The following is a 14,392-nucleotide window of genomic DNA, read 5'->3' as shown; positions in this document are numbered from 1 at the left end:
AGGCCGCCGCGAAGGGGTGCGTGATGCGTGTTATATAATAATACCTATGTATATATGTGACCGTCATACGTTCAATTTTCCTTCGAGTGGGCACTCGTCTATACGGAATAGTCAATAGACAATAGAGGAACAGATAATACTAAAGCACGAGTGATGGTTGATAAAAAAGAGCGATTCAATTTTTCGGGGGGGAAAGAACTCCGACCAATAAATATTAGATGCTGTTCTAATAAGGAGAAAAGGTTTTTTAGTAAAAATAATAATGTGCAAAATGTATAAGTGAAACAAATATTAATTTTTCTTTAGTTTTTATAAATATTAATACTGTAGATGCATATTATTTTTTCTAAATATGAATTTTAATAAACTAAAGCTTGGACTGCCTTTTTTCGAAAAATATTCAGGTAATCTGGACTTTTATCGACAACAAAAATGAAATCTGACTCTCTCTTTGGATTTTTTTCCTCATACTATTCCGTGTAATGTTATCGTTATTATAAGACGGTGCCTAGCCCACTCGAAGTGTGCGACCATTCTGTACATAATTATACATCGGTCGTGACTCGTGATCCCACGGGTTGGTAGTGGATCATCATGGTGAGTAGGCACACACGCTCCAGTTGCGCCGTCACTGCAATCGAATCAGCGAAATATAATAATGATTCCGTGTGGACGTGTGGTGTTTGAATCGCTCTCGAATTTTTATCAGTATTCAGTAAAAGGGTCAAAGGGATGACTTCTTTTGTTGAACCCAGTACGACACACGCCCTTAAATTGTTTGTAAATATACAGTTTCGTTTAAAAAAGAACCACTAGAAGTGCGGATTACAGTCATAGTTGAGAAACAAAATGTACATACCGCACGATATAAAAGACAATATAATTATATTTGGTGTGATGTAGTGTTTTTATTTTTTTTTTTTTGATTTCATTTAGGGGATTGGAAGTGGTTAAGGTTTGAGATTTTTTTGCGAAATTGTGTTGATTGTAATTTCAGCAGCACAGGAATAGGTGGAAGTTCGTGTGATGATATTAAATTGTCGCACATTTTAGGCGGTGCGTTACGATTAGGTAGGGATTGCCGATTAACGTAGACAATAATATGTCACAAGCATCTATTTTCGACAATTTATACATTTTTCATACCTATTTTAAGGCATTTAATAGCATAAGAAAATGCGTCGACGTCTGTCGACAGGATGAGCCTTTAACCGATAAACCTGGAAAAACGCCCCTACGACTACAGGCGGCCCACTGGGTAACTCCCGGTATCCTGCCTGCCCAGTCCAGCCCTGGATGAAATCAAAAATGTGGGAAAGTCGACCTCAAGTAGACAAATTAAATTCTGTTGTAAGATATTAATATTTTAAGAATTTGAACACTTAATATTATTATTAAAAATTAAAAAATTAAAAATTGGTTAGTAAAATACATTCAAATTCTCCAAATAATATGCAATCATTTTGTATGAAAATATTCGTTTTTTAGGGTTATGTTTATAGGTGTACCTAAGTGTATCGATTTTTTTTCCCAGTAAACATTTTTGACCCAGTCCATCCCTGATTTTATCCCAATCATCCTAAAAAAAATCGTACTAAATATGAATTGTTTTATTTTTGGCGCATAGCTATTTCTGTGGTATAGATATTCAAAATCTTTCAATGTCTTATTGAGCCCAATAAATAAATTGTTAAATTCAGTCCTGACGTTTTCTCTAATAAAATGTAATTGATTTTTTTACCAGATTAATTTATCGAACAGCTCCCACTAAATCAATATTTTTATTTTTTAAATATTTTTGTAAAGAGAATTTGTATATTGAAAAATTGTGTTATAAATATATCAAGGGCAATTTTTTTATTTCAATATTTAATTATTTTAATTTAGCTGCAATGTGATTTAATTAACTTTTTTCGTAAATTTCATAATAACGAGCACAGAGAGCAAATTGTTCAACACCTGATATATCAGATGTTTTATTGACTATTGTTGAAAAAAAAGTACTATCATTTATTTTTAAGTTTTTTGAAGAATTTATATCAAAACAAATATGAAATATCTCATTTTGAATTATCCAACTTATAATATTCGGTTTTTTTACTGTAGTTTTCTCGAACTGATTTAAAAACTTTCATCACCAGATAAAATGGTACAAAAAACGCATGATTTTCTTTTCTGAATAAAGCGTTTACTTACTATAGGAAATATTTTTAATTTATGTTAAACATTTTTAGTATCATATAAATGGGTTCAAATAATTAGCCACTAATGCAGCAAATATTGTCTTCTTTTTTGTAGTACAGTGTATTGTATTCAGGCCAAGGAGATGAGGATAGATGATCTTTTTTCGATATTTATAATAACTTAGATATGGCCATATGGGCATAAAACGGTATTCGCGGTCATAAATTATATTTTTAATGATCAAATAGTGTAGGTATGTTAAAAGATCGGCCACATCCCCACTCACATGACAAAATCATGTGACCGCCATTGCTGTACAGTTATTAGTGGTTCTTTTTTTCACGGAACCGTTTTTCTATGATATACCTAATCTCGAATTACGCAACAATCGACAATGCCAGTTACTTTGTTTCAAGATTATGTATATGTGTATCGTCCGAGAACCAAGGTTCAAATTCAAAATTGTTCCCTAAATCGTTTCATTAAAATTGCCTACATCAAACCTCTTAAAAAGTTGGTGTATACCTACTCTTAATCGCTTTTTGACACTTTCGTGTTTTGACCAGACGAAAGATCAGGTTCGGCGATCTTATAATTATAGATAACATACCTTAGTTTCATCTAATCTTGATAATATCTACGAGAATCAATAATTATGAATAAGGACATAATACAATACACATTACGAATAAGGTATTCTGTACCGTCTGACCATACCAAGTTAAATATTATTGACTTATGATGGTCTGCGGTGCGTGTCAACAGCACCCGATGTACAACACACTACACACCTCTGTGGTGGTGCAATTTTTTATTCGTAGTTCGTACACACCTGTTTAGGACGTACAATTATACGTACAATTAGGTGCAGTTAATACACAAAATATAGTCATATGATGAATTTTTTTGCACTGAGTTTTCGAACGAACGATGGTGATCGTCCACAAGTTGTTATCGCGGTTGCGAGTTCATTATTTTTATATTTTATGGTTCGCGCGTTTACCGCAAGATCCTTTTATAAGTAACATTGATTTGTCGACTATGCGTCTTAACCTGTTATGTTATTATTACGATTTTTCAACAACTTAGAACTTGGACTCATCTTACAAACGAACGGAAAATGCCACTAAGTATAAGTGGTAGTAGGTACCTACACCTATAGGTACTACCAACTCATGTATGGTATATAATATTATGTTTACGTTTTGAATAATACTAACTATATTTCTTATACTTAATTGTCACTTCGGGTCCTGCATGTTGTCTGCTTTGTTTTGTATGCTGTTAATTATTATCGCCATAAAACTATATACACGTGTATAATGTTACGTGTACACACTACTACACATATTATGTATTATTATTATTATTATTACGTTATTAAGCATCTCAACTCTCAAGTGTTGATAAACGTTTAATGATTTAATTGGGCTTTCGAGAACATAATCGTATTCGAACCGATAAACGATACGTATATTTTGTCTAACATACTGTCATGACATTCGTTATAAGTTATAATACCATAGTAATATATATATATATATATATATATCATATATGTGTTATTCGAACGAAAACGTTTTTTTATCGGCTCGATAGATAGATTAATACGAACAATCACGGCTTAGGGTCGATGTTTTCCGGTACCGACGTTCTGTAGTAAAAATTATAATATAGTACTGTGTGGTAGGTAGGATAAAGAAAAATTAAATTAAAAATTGTCTCGTTCCGTGTTCGATCCAGAATTAAAGACTTTTTGTGAACCGTTCCTAGAGCAGTGGAGACGCGGATTAGCGATATAAAAGAACGGGAATATTAATTTAATTTAATCATCAAATATTTTGACCATTTTAACTAATTAGTAATTTGTGTTATCATTATGCCAATATATTTTACACTCGACACTGTGTAATGTATTGTGTTGAATTTTAATTATAAATTATAATTTATAGTACATATTTTAGGCGTATGGAATATTTTCTCAAGTCTAAAGATAGTTACGTCATAAGTCCCCACCCATCGCGTTACAAAAAACTGAAGAACGACACTTCATATTTTCGAACGCCGCCGCGATGTTTATACCTAATCATAATATACGGGGTGATCCATTTATAACGTAAGACACTTATTTTTGAAAATATCTATTTAAGTAATTTAAAGTCGCAAGTTTTTATTTTTTTGAAAGACAAATCCTGAAGCAAAATTTTTTTGGAGTATTTCGATTTATAAAAATCAAATTTCAGACAAGTGGCTTATTAAATACTTAAAGTTTAGATGAGCGAAGTACAGGACCAACATTTTGCGGGGTACGGCCGTACCCTCCTCCTAGCTCATCTAAACTTTAAATACTCATAGTTCATATAGTTTATAAGTTATAACATTCGTCTAAAATTTGATTTTTATATTTCGAAGTACCCCACAAATATATTCTTCTTTGAAATAGAGAATTAAAAAATTGTATTGTCATTAAAAACAATTAAAAAATCGTAATAAATAAATTCTTACGCTTTATGAGTGTCTTACGCTAAATTATAGAACACCTGCTGAACTACAGACTAAGTATTATAGATTTATAAAAGTAAGATAAAAATATAAGATCCTTATCACAAAAACTATTTTTCCGATCCGTGGAGCCAAGCCGTTGTTTTACTCGATTAATGCCACGTTTTATTGTTTGTGTTTAATAAATACTTTTGCATTTGGGCCTTTTGGTAATATTAATAATATTAAAGTAATTAAATAAATACGAAACGATATTCGATATTCACACTTATGAACAACAATACATAATGTGTAAAAATATTGCCGGTAAAATGACCATCGTCTAGTCTAACAGTATACAACAACGAATATTATTCGTATAATATTACGAGTATTTATCAGTATGTCGCACAGCTGCGGCAGATTCTTGTGTGGTTTTAAATTTAGATTATTAAAACAAAAGCGTGATGGCGACCTTTGTGTGTTTAGATTTTCACAGTTTAAATTCGTTCTTACGCATTATTATGATATATGTATTTTAATCGTTTAAACTTATAACTGTTTGACGTGCTAGAATTTTTATATATTTATACCTATGTCCTATAAATAATAGTAATATTTACTCTCGTGCGCTGTGTTGTGTTTATATTTTCGTTTACGACGTATAAAGACGATTAACACTTTGTACTTAATACTTATACCGTTGGCGTCCGTTGCGTTATTATCTTTATTAGAAAATAGAAACTATATTATAAGGTGTATCGAGTATTGGGTATACTATTACATTATACAGCGAATGTTGGGCAAATTATAGCAGATGGTTAACCGATAATAAAAGATAATAGGTAATTAGGTATTATAAGTTTATATTTATAATTACAAATTCATGAATTTCATTAAATATGTAATATAAAATCATTGAATTTGTCAGTACCTATTGATAGGTTAGGTATATGGATCAATATAAATATATAATATTTTAACAATTGCTTAAAATATCTTTTAAGCCTAATAAAAATTAAGCTGAACAAAACGAACCATTTTGTATGAGATTAATTTCACTAGTTGTTTTTCATACAGTCAAATTGTATATATATTCCAATCATCTTAATTCTGAAGTGTCGACTCATTCGATGAAATCGATGAATGTATATTTGATGAAATTAATGCATTTTTATCCGTGGATATAATCCTTGCAAACTTCAACCAACAGTTGACATTAATATATAAAACGTATAGATAGATAGAGTGTTTTCGCCCAACTCATTTATTCACTGCCGAAGAGCGAATATAATAAAAACAATACATAAAATGTGCAGGCGTGCTTAAATGTTGAAACATTATTCGTTCGGAACCGTATTTATTTATTTTAAAAGTAAGTTCAGGTACATTCGATTCAAACATTTTGTGTGTGTGTGTGTACGATCCAACCAATTATTTGTCAACAAAGTAAAGCCACCCGTCGGCAACCATCCAATTTCGTGCGATATTTTGCTATTTCTTTCGAAACCTGCAGGGATTTCAAGTATTGGTCTAATCAGAGAGTGTATCGTATAATAGTTATTAATAATATAACTAATTACGATCTGTAGGTAACTTGTATCGTGTTATATTGTCGTATAATATATATTTCAATTATTTCATGTTTTTTACAAGTGTTATAAAAATTAATCTTACCGCTAGAGAATCGTCGTAGTAGTTTTATACTTTAATGTTATTTTGTGACTCGAACGTATTCGACAAATGGTGTGTTAAAAATTGTATAGTGTATTATCATATTCCCATATTACCTATGATGAAAGTCTATTGTGCCAATAAATAATAATCGAATTAATTTTTTCTTTTCAATTTATAGAGTGGTCGGTCGCCGTCTAAAATGGACCGATTACGGCGGAGTTTTCGAGACAGTTTCAGACGCCGTAAAGATCTGGGAAATACCGCCGGATCGCCAGGCCATCATTCTAATCCTAAGCCTCATTTGTGGGCCATGGACGAGGCTGAAGTCCGGGCTGGGATATGTTCCTTCCACGTTAAGGTAAACTGAGTTTTAAATTGTTAACGATTTTTTTAATAATAAAAAAAAGGTCATCGTAAGATTTATATTTATTCGTCTTAAACATTACATTCAAAATGAATAGAAATGTACATCTTAGATATTTGAATAATACAGCCGATACCCAAAATGTAATGTAGATAATAGATCAAACTTGTAGAGTTTATAAATTATGGAATTGGAGAAATTAAATTTGGATTCTCTGTAGGCGAAAATAATGTGTTCTGAAGATGTGTGTGGAATGAACTTCCTTGTGGAGGTAGGATTAATAATTATTATAATATAATTAAAATGTACAGTATTTACACATAATTAGATGACATGCAATTACCAATACTTACTGAGTAAATTTGATAGAAATTAATTAAAGTCGATATTAAATAAAAATGTATAAAAAAACGGTTTTTGTATTAGTTAATAATTGAAATAGCAATTATAGTCTAACAGCATCTATATAGCAATTGTTTAAGTAATATATTTTTATTTAACAGTATTTGGGCTGTGTCGAAGTCTTTGAATCGAGAGGAATGGAAGTATGTGAAGAAGCTTTAAAAACACTGAGGGTAATGTTATCACTTATTCATTATCATTAAATTAAAATTTTTAATTAAAATTTTTTTTTTGTAGGCATCACGCCGCAGACCAGTCAGAGCTATATTTTACATATCAGGAGATGGACTGCGAGTTGTTGAAGAAGAAACAAAAGTAAATAGTTGTTAAAAACCTTATAAAACTGTTGTTATATGATTCTTGAATTTCAGGGTTTGATAGTAGATCAAACAATTGAAAAAGTTTCGTTTTGTGCCCCAGACCGGAGTCACGAAAAAGGATTTTCATACATATGCAGAGACGGACTGACTCGTCGATGGATGTGTCATGGTTTCGTAGCTTTAAAAGAATCGGTAAATGTAAAATAAAAATAAATTTTTTTTATTTATTTACATTTATACTAATTATGAAATTATAATAGGGTGACCGATTAAGTCATGCAGTTGGATGTGCTTTTCAAGAATGTCTGATTAGAAAAAATAAGCGAGAAGAAGATTGTTCTGTTACAATGAACTATGATCCCAAAACATCTGTTTTTACTAGAACTGGCAGTTTTAGAACTCCATCTTTAACTGAACAACAATCTGAACCTAATATTCCGCTCAATGCTCCACCACAACCTCCCCCTTTTCTTCAGTTAAATAAAGGTATATATTTTATTTAGATAGCTTGATGCATAACATTATTATTGTTTATTAATTAGTAGAATTTAATTTAAAAATTAGTGAATTAATCTTTTTCTACCGGAATTATTTAAAAATGTAATATTTATTCCAGATATACCAACAACGGTAAAACCTTTGCAACAAAACCCTACAACACCAAAAGTTAGCACCAATGCGATTGAAAGACCGCATGCTACACTGTCAATGTTACAACGACAAGGATCATTTCGTGGGTTTACGCAACTTAATCAAGCATCTCCATTCAAAAGGCAGTTGTCACTTCGAATATCTGAATTGCCTTCTAATTTGGAAAGAACGAGATCAATGAGTCTACAACCAACAGCAAATTCCCGTACATCTAATAAACTTTTACAGATGAATACTCCAGGTACAGAGTCAAAGTCAAAACTATAAATATCAATACATAACAATATTTGTATTTATTTTAGTGAGTCCTATACTTGAAGCTTCTCCTCGAAGTGAAAAACCAATGTCAACAACAGATCAAGTAACAGCTATGTGTCAACAAATGTCATTAGAACTGGCGTTTCTTACAAATAGTACAGCCAATGACGATTTCTCTGAAAAATTTAAATCAAATGATCCAAAAAGTATAGGTAAAATAATTTTTAATTGTTTTCTTATTTATATAATATGTAAGCATTTGTATAAGTAGTAACGTAACGTAAATTACAAATTACTCTTACAAAATTACTTTTTAAAAGTAATTTCTATGGAGTTACATGTTATTTTCCACATTCTTAAAACAATTTATAAATGTAGAATATATGATAAAAACTAAGGGCTAGGATATTCAAGAGAAATTAAAAATCAATAAAATTTATTTATAATTCCAAAAGTCTTAGATAATAAATAATAATCAATAATATTATTAAAGATCTTAGGAATTAATACTTTTACTTTTTGTTCATGTATAACATTGAGTCATTAACAATGTACCTACTACATATTAATCATTATGGACTAATTTGTATTAATTAAAAAAAAAAAAAGTAATTTCATTTGTAACATCTTACTTTTTGAATGAAACAGTAAAGTAACATTATACAAACAATAATATAATATTGAGTAACAAGTAACGTAATTTTGAAACTTTTCATTAGTAATTTTACAACACTGTTATATATAATTTATTAATATGTATATAACATATAAATTGAAGACACCATACCAATAGGGTAATATCCAATAAATCTTTGTTTCTCACATGCCATACAACAAAGTCCAAAATATAATTACATAAATTATTTGATGAACTTTTAAAGTTGAAATATAGAAAATAAATTTTTTGTTGAATATGTTTCATACATATTTTTAAAACTAAAATTTGTATGTTACTGTAGATTATTGTAGTACCTAACGTTTTGATGAATATTTTAAAGTGTATTTAAAAAAAATCTGATCTAGTTCTAAAAACACTTCCTAATGACCTATTTGTATGGTACTCATTGTTGCTATATTACTTGAGTAAAAAAAAACTTATCATATAGTCTTTTAATAAGTATCATTATATTATATAATATTGTGAGTATATTTTTTTTAGAAAACAATTCAAAACCAGGCCCGATTTCTGGAAGTGAAGCATTTCTTGCTAGTATATCAAAAAAAGCCACTTTATCAACAGAAACCCAAAGCAACCCCTCCACTCCAAAACCAGAGAGTCGTATTAGCCCTCAACAGGATGAAGGCTTTGATTCGGGTTCCAGCTTATGGAATATTAACAACAAGGCAGTTACACCACCAACTCCCCCCGCTACTCCTCCATCATCACTTCCAAGGCCAGAGCAGTGGTTGGGTAAAGTGGCAGCAGTTACGTTACAGTCAATGGAACCCCAGGTCACACCTAAAAGAAACCCACATTTAGCAACACACAGTCGTGCGTTTTCTTTAGACACTGCTGAGGATGTATACCGCACGTATAATAATATTTCAGCCAATCCATTTGACCCTAATTATATTGCCCCAAAACAAAATACAAATCCTTTTTTAAGTAGCCCAATATCAAGTAGCCAAAGTAAAACTGTAAAAACTTTTGAAGTTCAAATGTGATTAATTCTCAAAATTATCATCGTTGAACCAGATAAAGTAAAATATAATTAGAGAAAGGGAATATGCGATTACCATAATACTATGTAAGATTGGATTCATGATTGTGCAATTAGTGTTCAAAATTAATACTAACAAAACTTCATATTGATGCTATTTGATCTAGTGTACTATGTACTATCTCTAAAAATCAAAATCAAAATTTGAATTGATCAAACAAAATTATTTGTTTTCAGTACTAGTAACCTTCTTTTTTATTTTTATTTTTTAATAACCTAAGTATTACTAAGTGCATTTATGATAATAGTTTCTATTTTATATTTAAATAGTATTCTCAAAAAAAATCTGCAAAAAAATTTATTAACTCAACATAATTTTTAGTTTCAAGAAGCACTTAAATAAAATATATTTAGTAATGAGTTATACGATTATTAATGAAAATGGTTAACCTATAATAATTGAATAAACTATTATTAATATTTTTTTACATTTTTCTGTAACTAAACATAAACTTAATATTCATGCACTGTGAATTTAAACTAAATTATTAATTAATGTTTATATATGTTCATTCGCAACCTAATACATATCAATATTTTTTTAACGTTAGAATACTTAGTATATTATAATATTTTATGTTAAATTTTGTGTTGATATAAATATTGACAGTTAAGGGTACCTACTAACGAATTTGAACTTATCGCACACATATAGGTAATGGAGAACAATTCACTACTATAAAAGGTTATTATTTATTAACAACTAATTGAATCAAATAGTTATATCAAACAATACAAATTAAACATACTTCTTATATTTACTTATAGTTCCAAAAAAGTTATAATATTTCAATTTTTTAAAACTATTAATAATAAATTATATTCATACACTCACAACTGAATAGGCTACAGAATTATAACATTTTTCGAATAAACTTCTAATAATGTATAAACCAACCCTCAATAAACAAACAGTATAGATTCTTAAAAGAGTTCTTAAGTATTTGCCAATTTTTTTAACCCAAGTATTATTTAATGATTATCTATAACCATAAGCATAAATGTATATATTGTGTATTTTTCTAAGATCAAAATGTTGATATATGTATTCTTCTATATACCTGTTAGATTGAAAATGATTCACCTTGCATTAATTTTACCTCTTTATTGGCACAAGACTGTATTTCTGTTGTCCTTACAGTTATCTAGATAATAATAATTCAATTATTTACATCCCTCATTTTCACATATTATATGTAGATGTTACTTCTTTTCTTTCGCTTTCAGTTTAACAAGTCAAACACTTTCACAGTTATAAGACAACCTAAAACTGTATTATGATTAAAAAAAAAAACGCTTATAGCTGCGTACTGAATAGGGATTGCGTGTTCTGTGATATTCGTGTATTCAATAGACTGCATTTTTTTTTCTATTGATACACAACAATGTTTATTATTATTATTATTATCATTATTATTATTATTATTATTATTATTGTATATACTGTACGCGAGTATCTGTGGTAACACTATATTATAGTACTACCCGTATTGCTCTCATAGAAAATACGGGAATTTTACTAATACTTCTGTATGTTATAATTTTAAAAAATATCATAATAACAGTAGTATAAATATTGATGAATATAATTATACTTTTCATTATTAATATATATATATATATATATATGTATTACTTGTTAGTATTTTAGTTTGTATTATATTTTCTTATGATTAAAAATTATTTTTAAAACAATATTATTATGTATAGATTATTATTATAAACAAATATTATTACACATAGTATTAATCATGTATGGATTAGACATCATAATTTATTTACTGGTTATTCGTTATGCCTGAGAGCAACTATACCCGTAAAAAAAAATATTAAGTAGCTAACACTTGATTGAAACTCAATTTTTAAAAAATATTTCTCGTACCTATTGACTAATTATTAGTACATACTCTTATCAATAATCATGCAGCACCTTATTATGTTATTGGTATACGATTAATTTTTATTGTTGTTATTATTTGGACTATCCACTTGGGAAGGATTGGTGTTTGTATTATGGGACACGTGTATATCATTAATTGTATGTATATACCTATATATATATATATATACATATCAGTGAACATTCTTATGTTATACGTACTTACTCAACTGTATATAGATGTAATATGTTGTTTATGTTTTTGACAAAGAATAGTAATGTGTACGAAGATCTTAGACATATATTAAGTATTGAAATTACAGTATTGTTTTTAAATGGCTTAAGTGCAATTAAAAATAATTCTCATTTTTCAACCAAAATTTTATGAAAACGACTAATAATAAATATGTAAGACATACGGATAAGAAATAATTATTTTATACAATATTATTGTGATTTTAGTGGCCTCTAAAAAGTATATCAATATTATGTTATCATTTTATTATTATAATATACAATATATCATATTATATGTATACAAGGTGTCCTATAAAGATTTACTAGTTTTAAGTTATAGGATCAATACAAATTCTATTAGCCAACCACTCAAAATTAGTAAATCCTCGTAGGATACTGAATAATAATATGCTACTAGCTTTGTTATGACCAAATTAGAATTAACTTACCTATTACTTTGTATTGTACTTAAAAGTTAAAACAAATTGAAACATGTTTGAAAAACCTTTATCTTATTGTTTGTACTTTGTGGTATAAACATATTATTAGAAAACTTAGACAATATTTTTAGATGCCTAAGAACCTTTGTACTTAATTATTGTTGTCGTATAAATTATATATAAATATAAAAAGTATTGATTGTTTTTATGTCAAGCGTATTAAAGGTATTTAATTATTACCAATAGTTTTGTATATTATTTTTTTCCCCAAAAAAATGTTGGTTTCTAACTCCAAACATTCTATTATTTAAACTTTATTGGCCATTTGGTATCGTGGTTTCTCAATAATGTATGTAATATTGTAATACATAATAACTTATAAATTATAAGTAATAACCACCGGTTACAGCTTAAAATATTCACCTAACCAACAGTATTATCAATCACATCTGTCTAACCTAAACAATGATCCTCCCTACCATTAGTATTTTCCCTATATAAAAAATAAAAATGATCAATGTTAAAATAGTTTTTTTATCTAGATAAAAATTGTATTGTTTATCCAGCGATAGTTGTGGCTGGTGTTAAACTGTAATTAAATAATAAAAACAAATGTCTAAGTTCACACAAGCTGCTCACTTACAAACCGCAAGGCTATCATTGTCATTGGACAATAAATAATAATCGTACATTATAATTTATATAGGTATAGAGTCATAGAGGTATCAAATATGGACCTTTGGACGTCAATTTAGCTAAATGATACCTATCTGAGAATAACCACGGACTAAGATATATATTAGTCCGTGAGAATAACTAAATTTATAGGCATGATATAAACAATATAGTATGATCGCAAAAACTAGATTTTGTTCAACTTCGTACCACGTCACTTGCATACCCTTATTAGAGATTATACCTAATCCATATTGTCATTAAATTATCATTATTAGGTGCCTATACAGTGTTCAGTCAAAATATCCGGAATTTGCTCAACAATAAACGATGGCAGCAGAGGAGCAGTATTGTTCACGCAGGGCCTCCACTGCTGTCGAGTACAGTAATCACAGACCTAGGTACTCATCTCCACTGCATATTCATTTGTTTATAAACCGAGACTAGGTTAGCGTTCGACGGAGTGATACTGACATAGTGACACTGACTGACACTGTATTATATATTAATATATTATTGTGACTTATGAGTAGTGACAGTCATGAGTCTAGTAAGTGAGCAGGCGTGTGTGCGAATACGTAGCAACAACACAAATTCTCTCGCTAAATAAAAACATAATAATATTTGCACATTTTAAGCTAATAAGAATATTTTATCTTGCGTACTTCTTAGATTTTTTTTTATGTTTTAATTATTTTTGTTTTCATTTTATCGAACTTGCTTATTGTATTACATTAAATACCGATAAACCTTCTTTCGCAATAATAATAAAAAAAATTGTCTACTGTTAAATTTAGTTGTCATTAAATTTCTCGTATCTCTGAGGACCCGACTTCAAAGCACACAAAACAAATGTTGTGTCAGACATGGTGGCGCATATACCAGCTGCGTAAAATATAAAATACATACTATATAAATATTGCTTTATATTCTACCGATGGTCGGAATCAGACGTCAGTGTCACAACTTACATACAACAGTCTACATTAGATTACTAATCGTACTATTATACTAATAGTAATAAACATAAAACTATTCAAGTGAGAACTATGTTTCTTTATATTATACCACCTACTGACCTAGACACCTAGTTAAAATCATAC

General features: G+C 29.1%; 1 protein-coding gene across 5 annotated transcripts in view; it reads left to right on the top strand.

Moving 5' to 3' along the window:
• Positions 1 to 10,038, top strand: part of LOC111026415 (protein numb-like) — a 34,705-nt gene extending 24,667 nt beyond the window's left edge. For 2 of the 5 annotated variants that reach the window (XM_022304493.1, XM_022304491.1), the window contains exons 2-10: positions 6,521 to 6,700; positions 6,927 to 6,977; positions 7,210 to 7,281; positions 7,346 to 7,423; positions 7,480 to 7,620; positions 7,689 to 7,914; positions 8,045 to 8,320; positions 8,382 to 8,549; positions 9,497 to 10,038. In XM_022304493.1, coding sequence (XP_022160185.1) covers positions 6,542 to 6,700; positions 6,927 to 6,977; positions 7,210 to 7,281; positions 7,346 to 7,423; positions 7,480 to 7,620; positions 7,689 to 7,914; positions 8,045 to 8,320; positions 8,382 to 8,549; positions 9,497 to 10,002 — 1,677 coding nt within the window. In that variant the 5' untranslated portion in view covers positions 6,521 to 6,541 and the 3' untranslated portion in view covers positions 10,003 to 10,038. Of the gene's footprint in view, positions 1 to 1,018; positions 1,024 to 6,021; positions 6,041 to 6,520; positions 6,701 to 6,926; positions 6,978 to 7,209; positions 7,282 to 7,345; positions 7,424 to 7,479; positions 7,621 to 7,688; positions 7,915 to 8,044; positions 8,321 to 8,381; positions 8,550 to 9,496 lie in introns of those variants that run through there. The other 3 variants (XM_022304495.1, XM_022304494.1, XM_022304492.1) reach the window with 3 other exon arrangements.
• The last annotated feature ends 4,354 nt before the right edge of the window (positions 10,039 to 14,392 follow it).

This window comes from Myzus persicae, unplaced genomic scaffold, assembly GCF_001856785.1.
Source record: "Myzus persicae strain clone G006 unplaced genomic scaffold, MPER_G0061.0, whole genome shotgun sequence".
Taxonomy (NCBI): Eukaryota; Metazoa; Arthropoda; class Insecta; order Hemiptera; family Aphididae; genus Myzus; species Myzus persicae.
The sequence above is the reverse complement of the archived record's forward strand: the minus strand, read 5'-3'. Positions and strand labels throughout refer to the sequence as shown.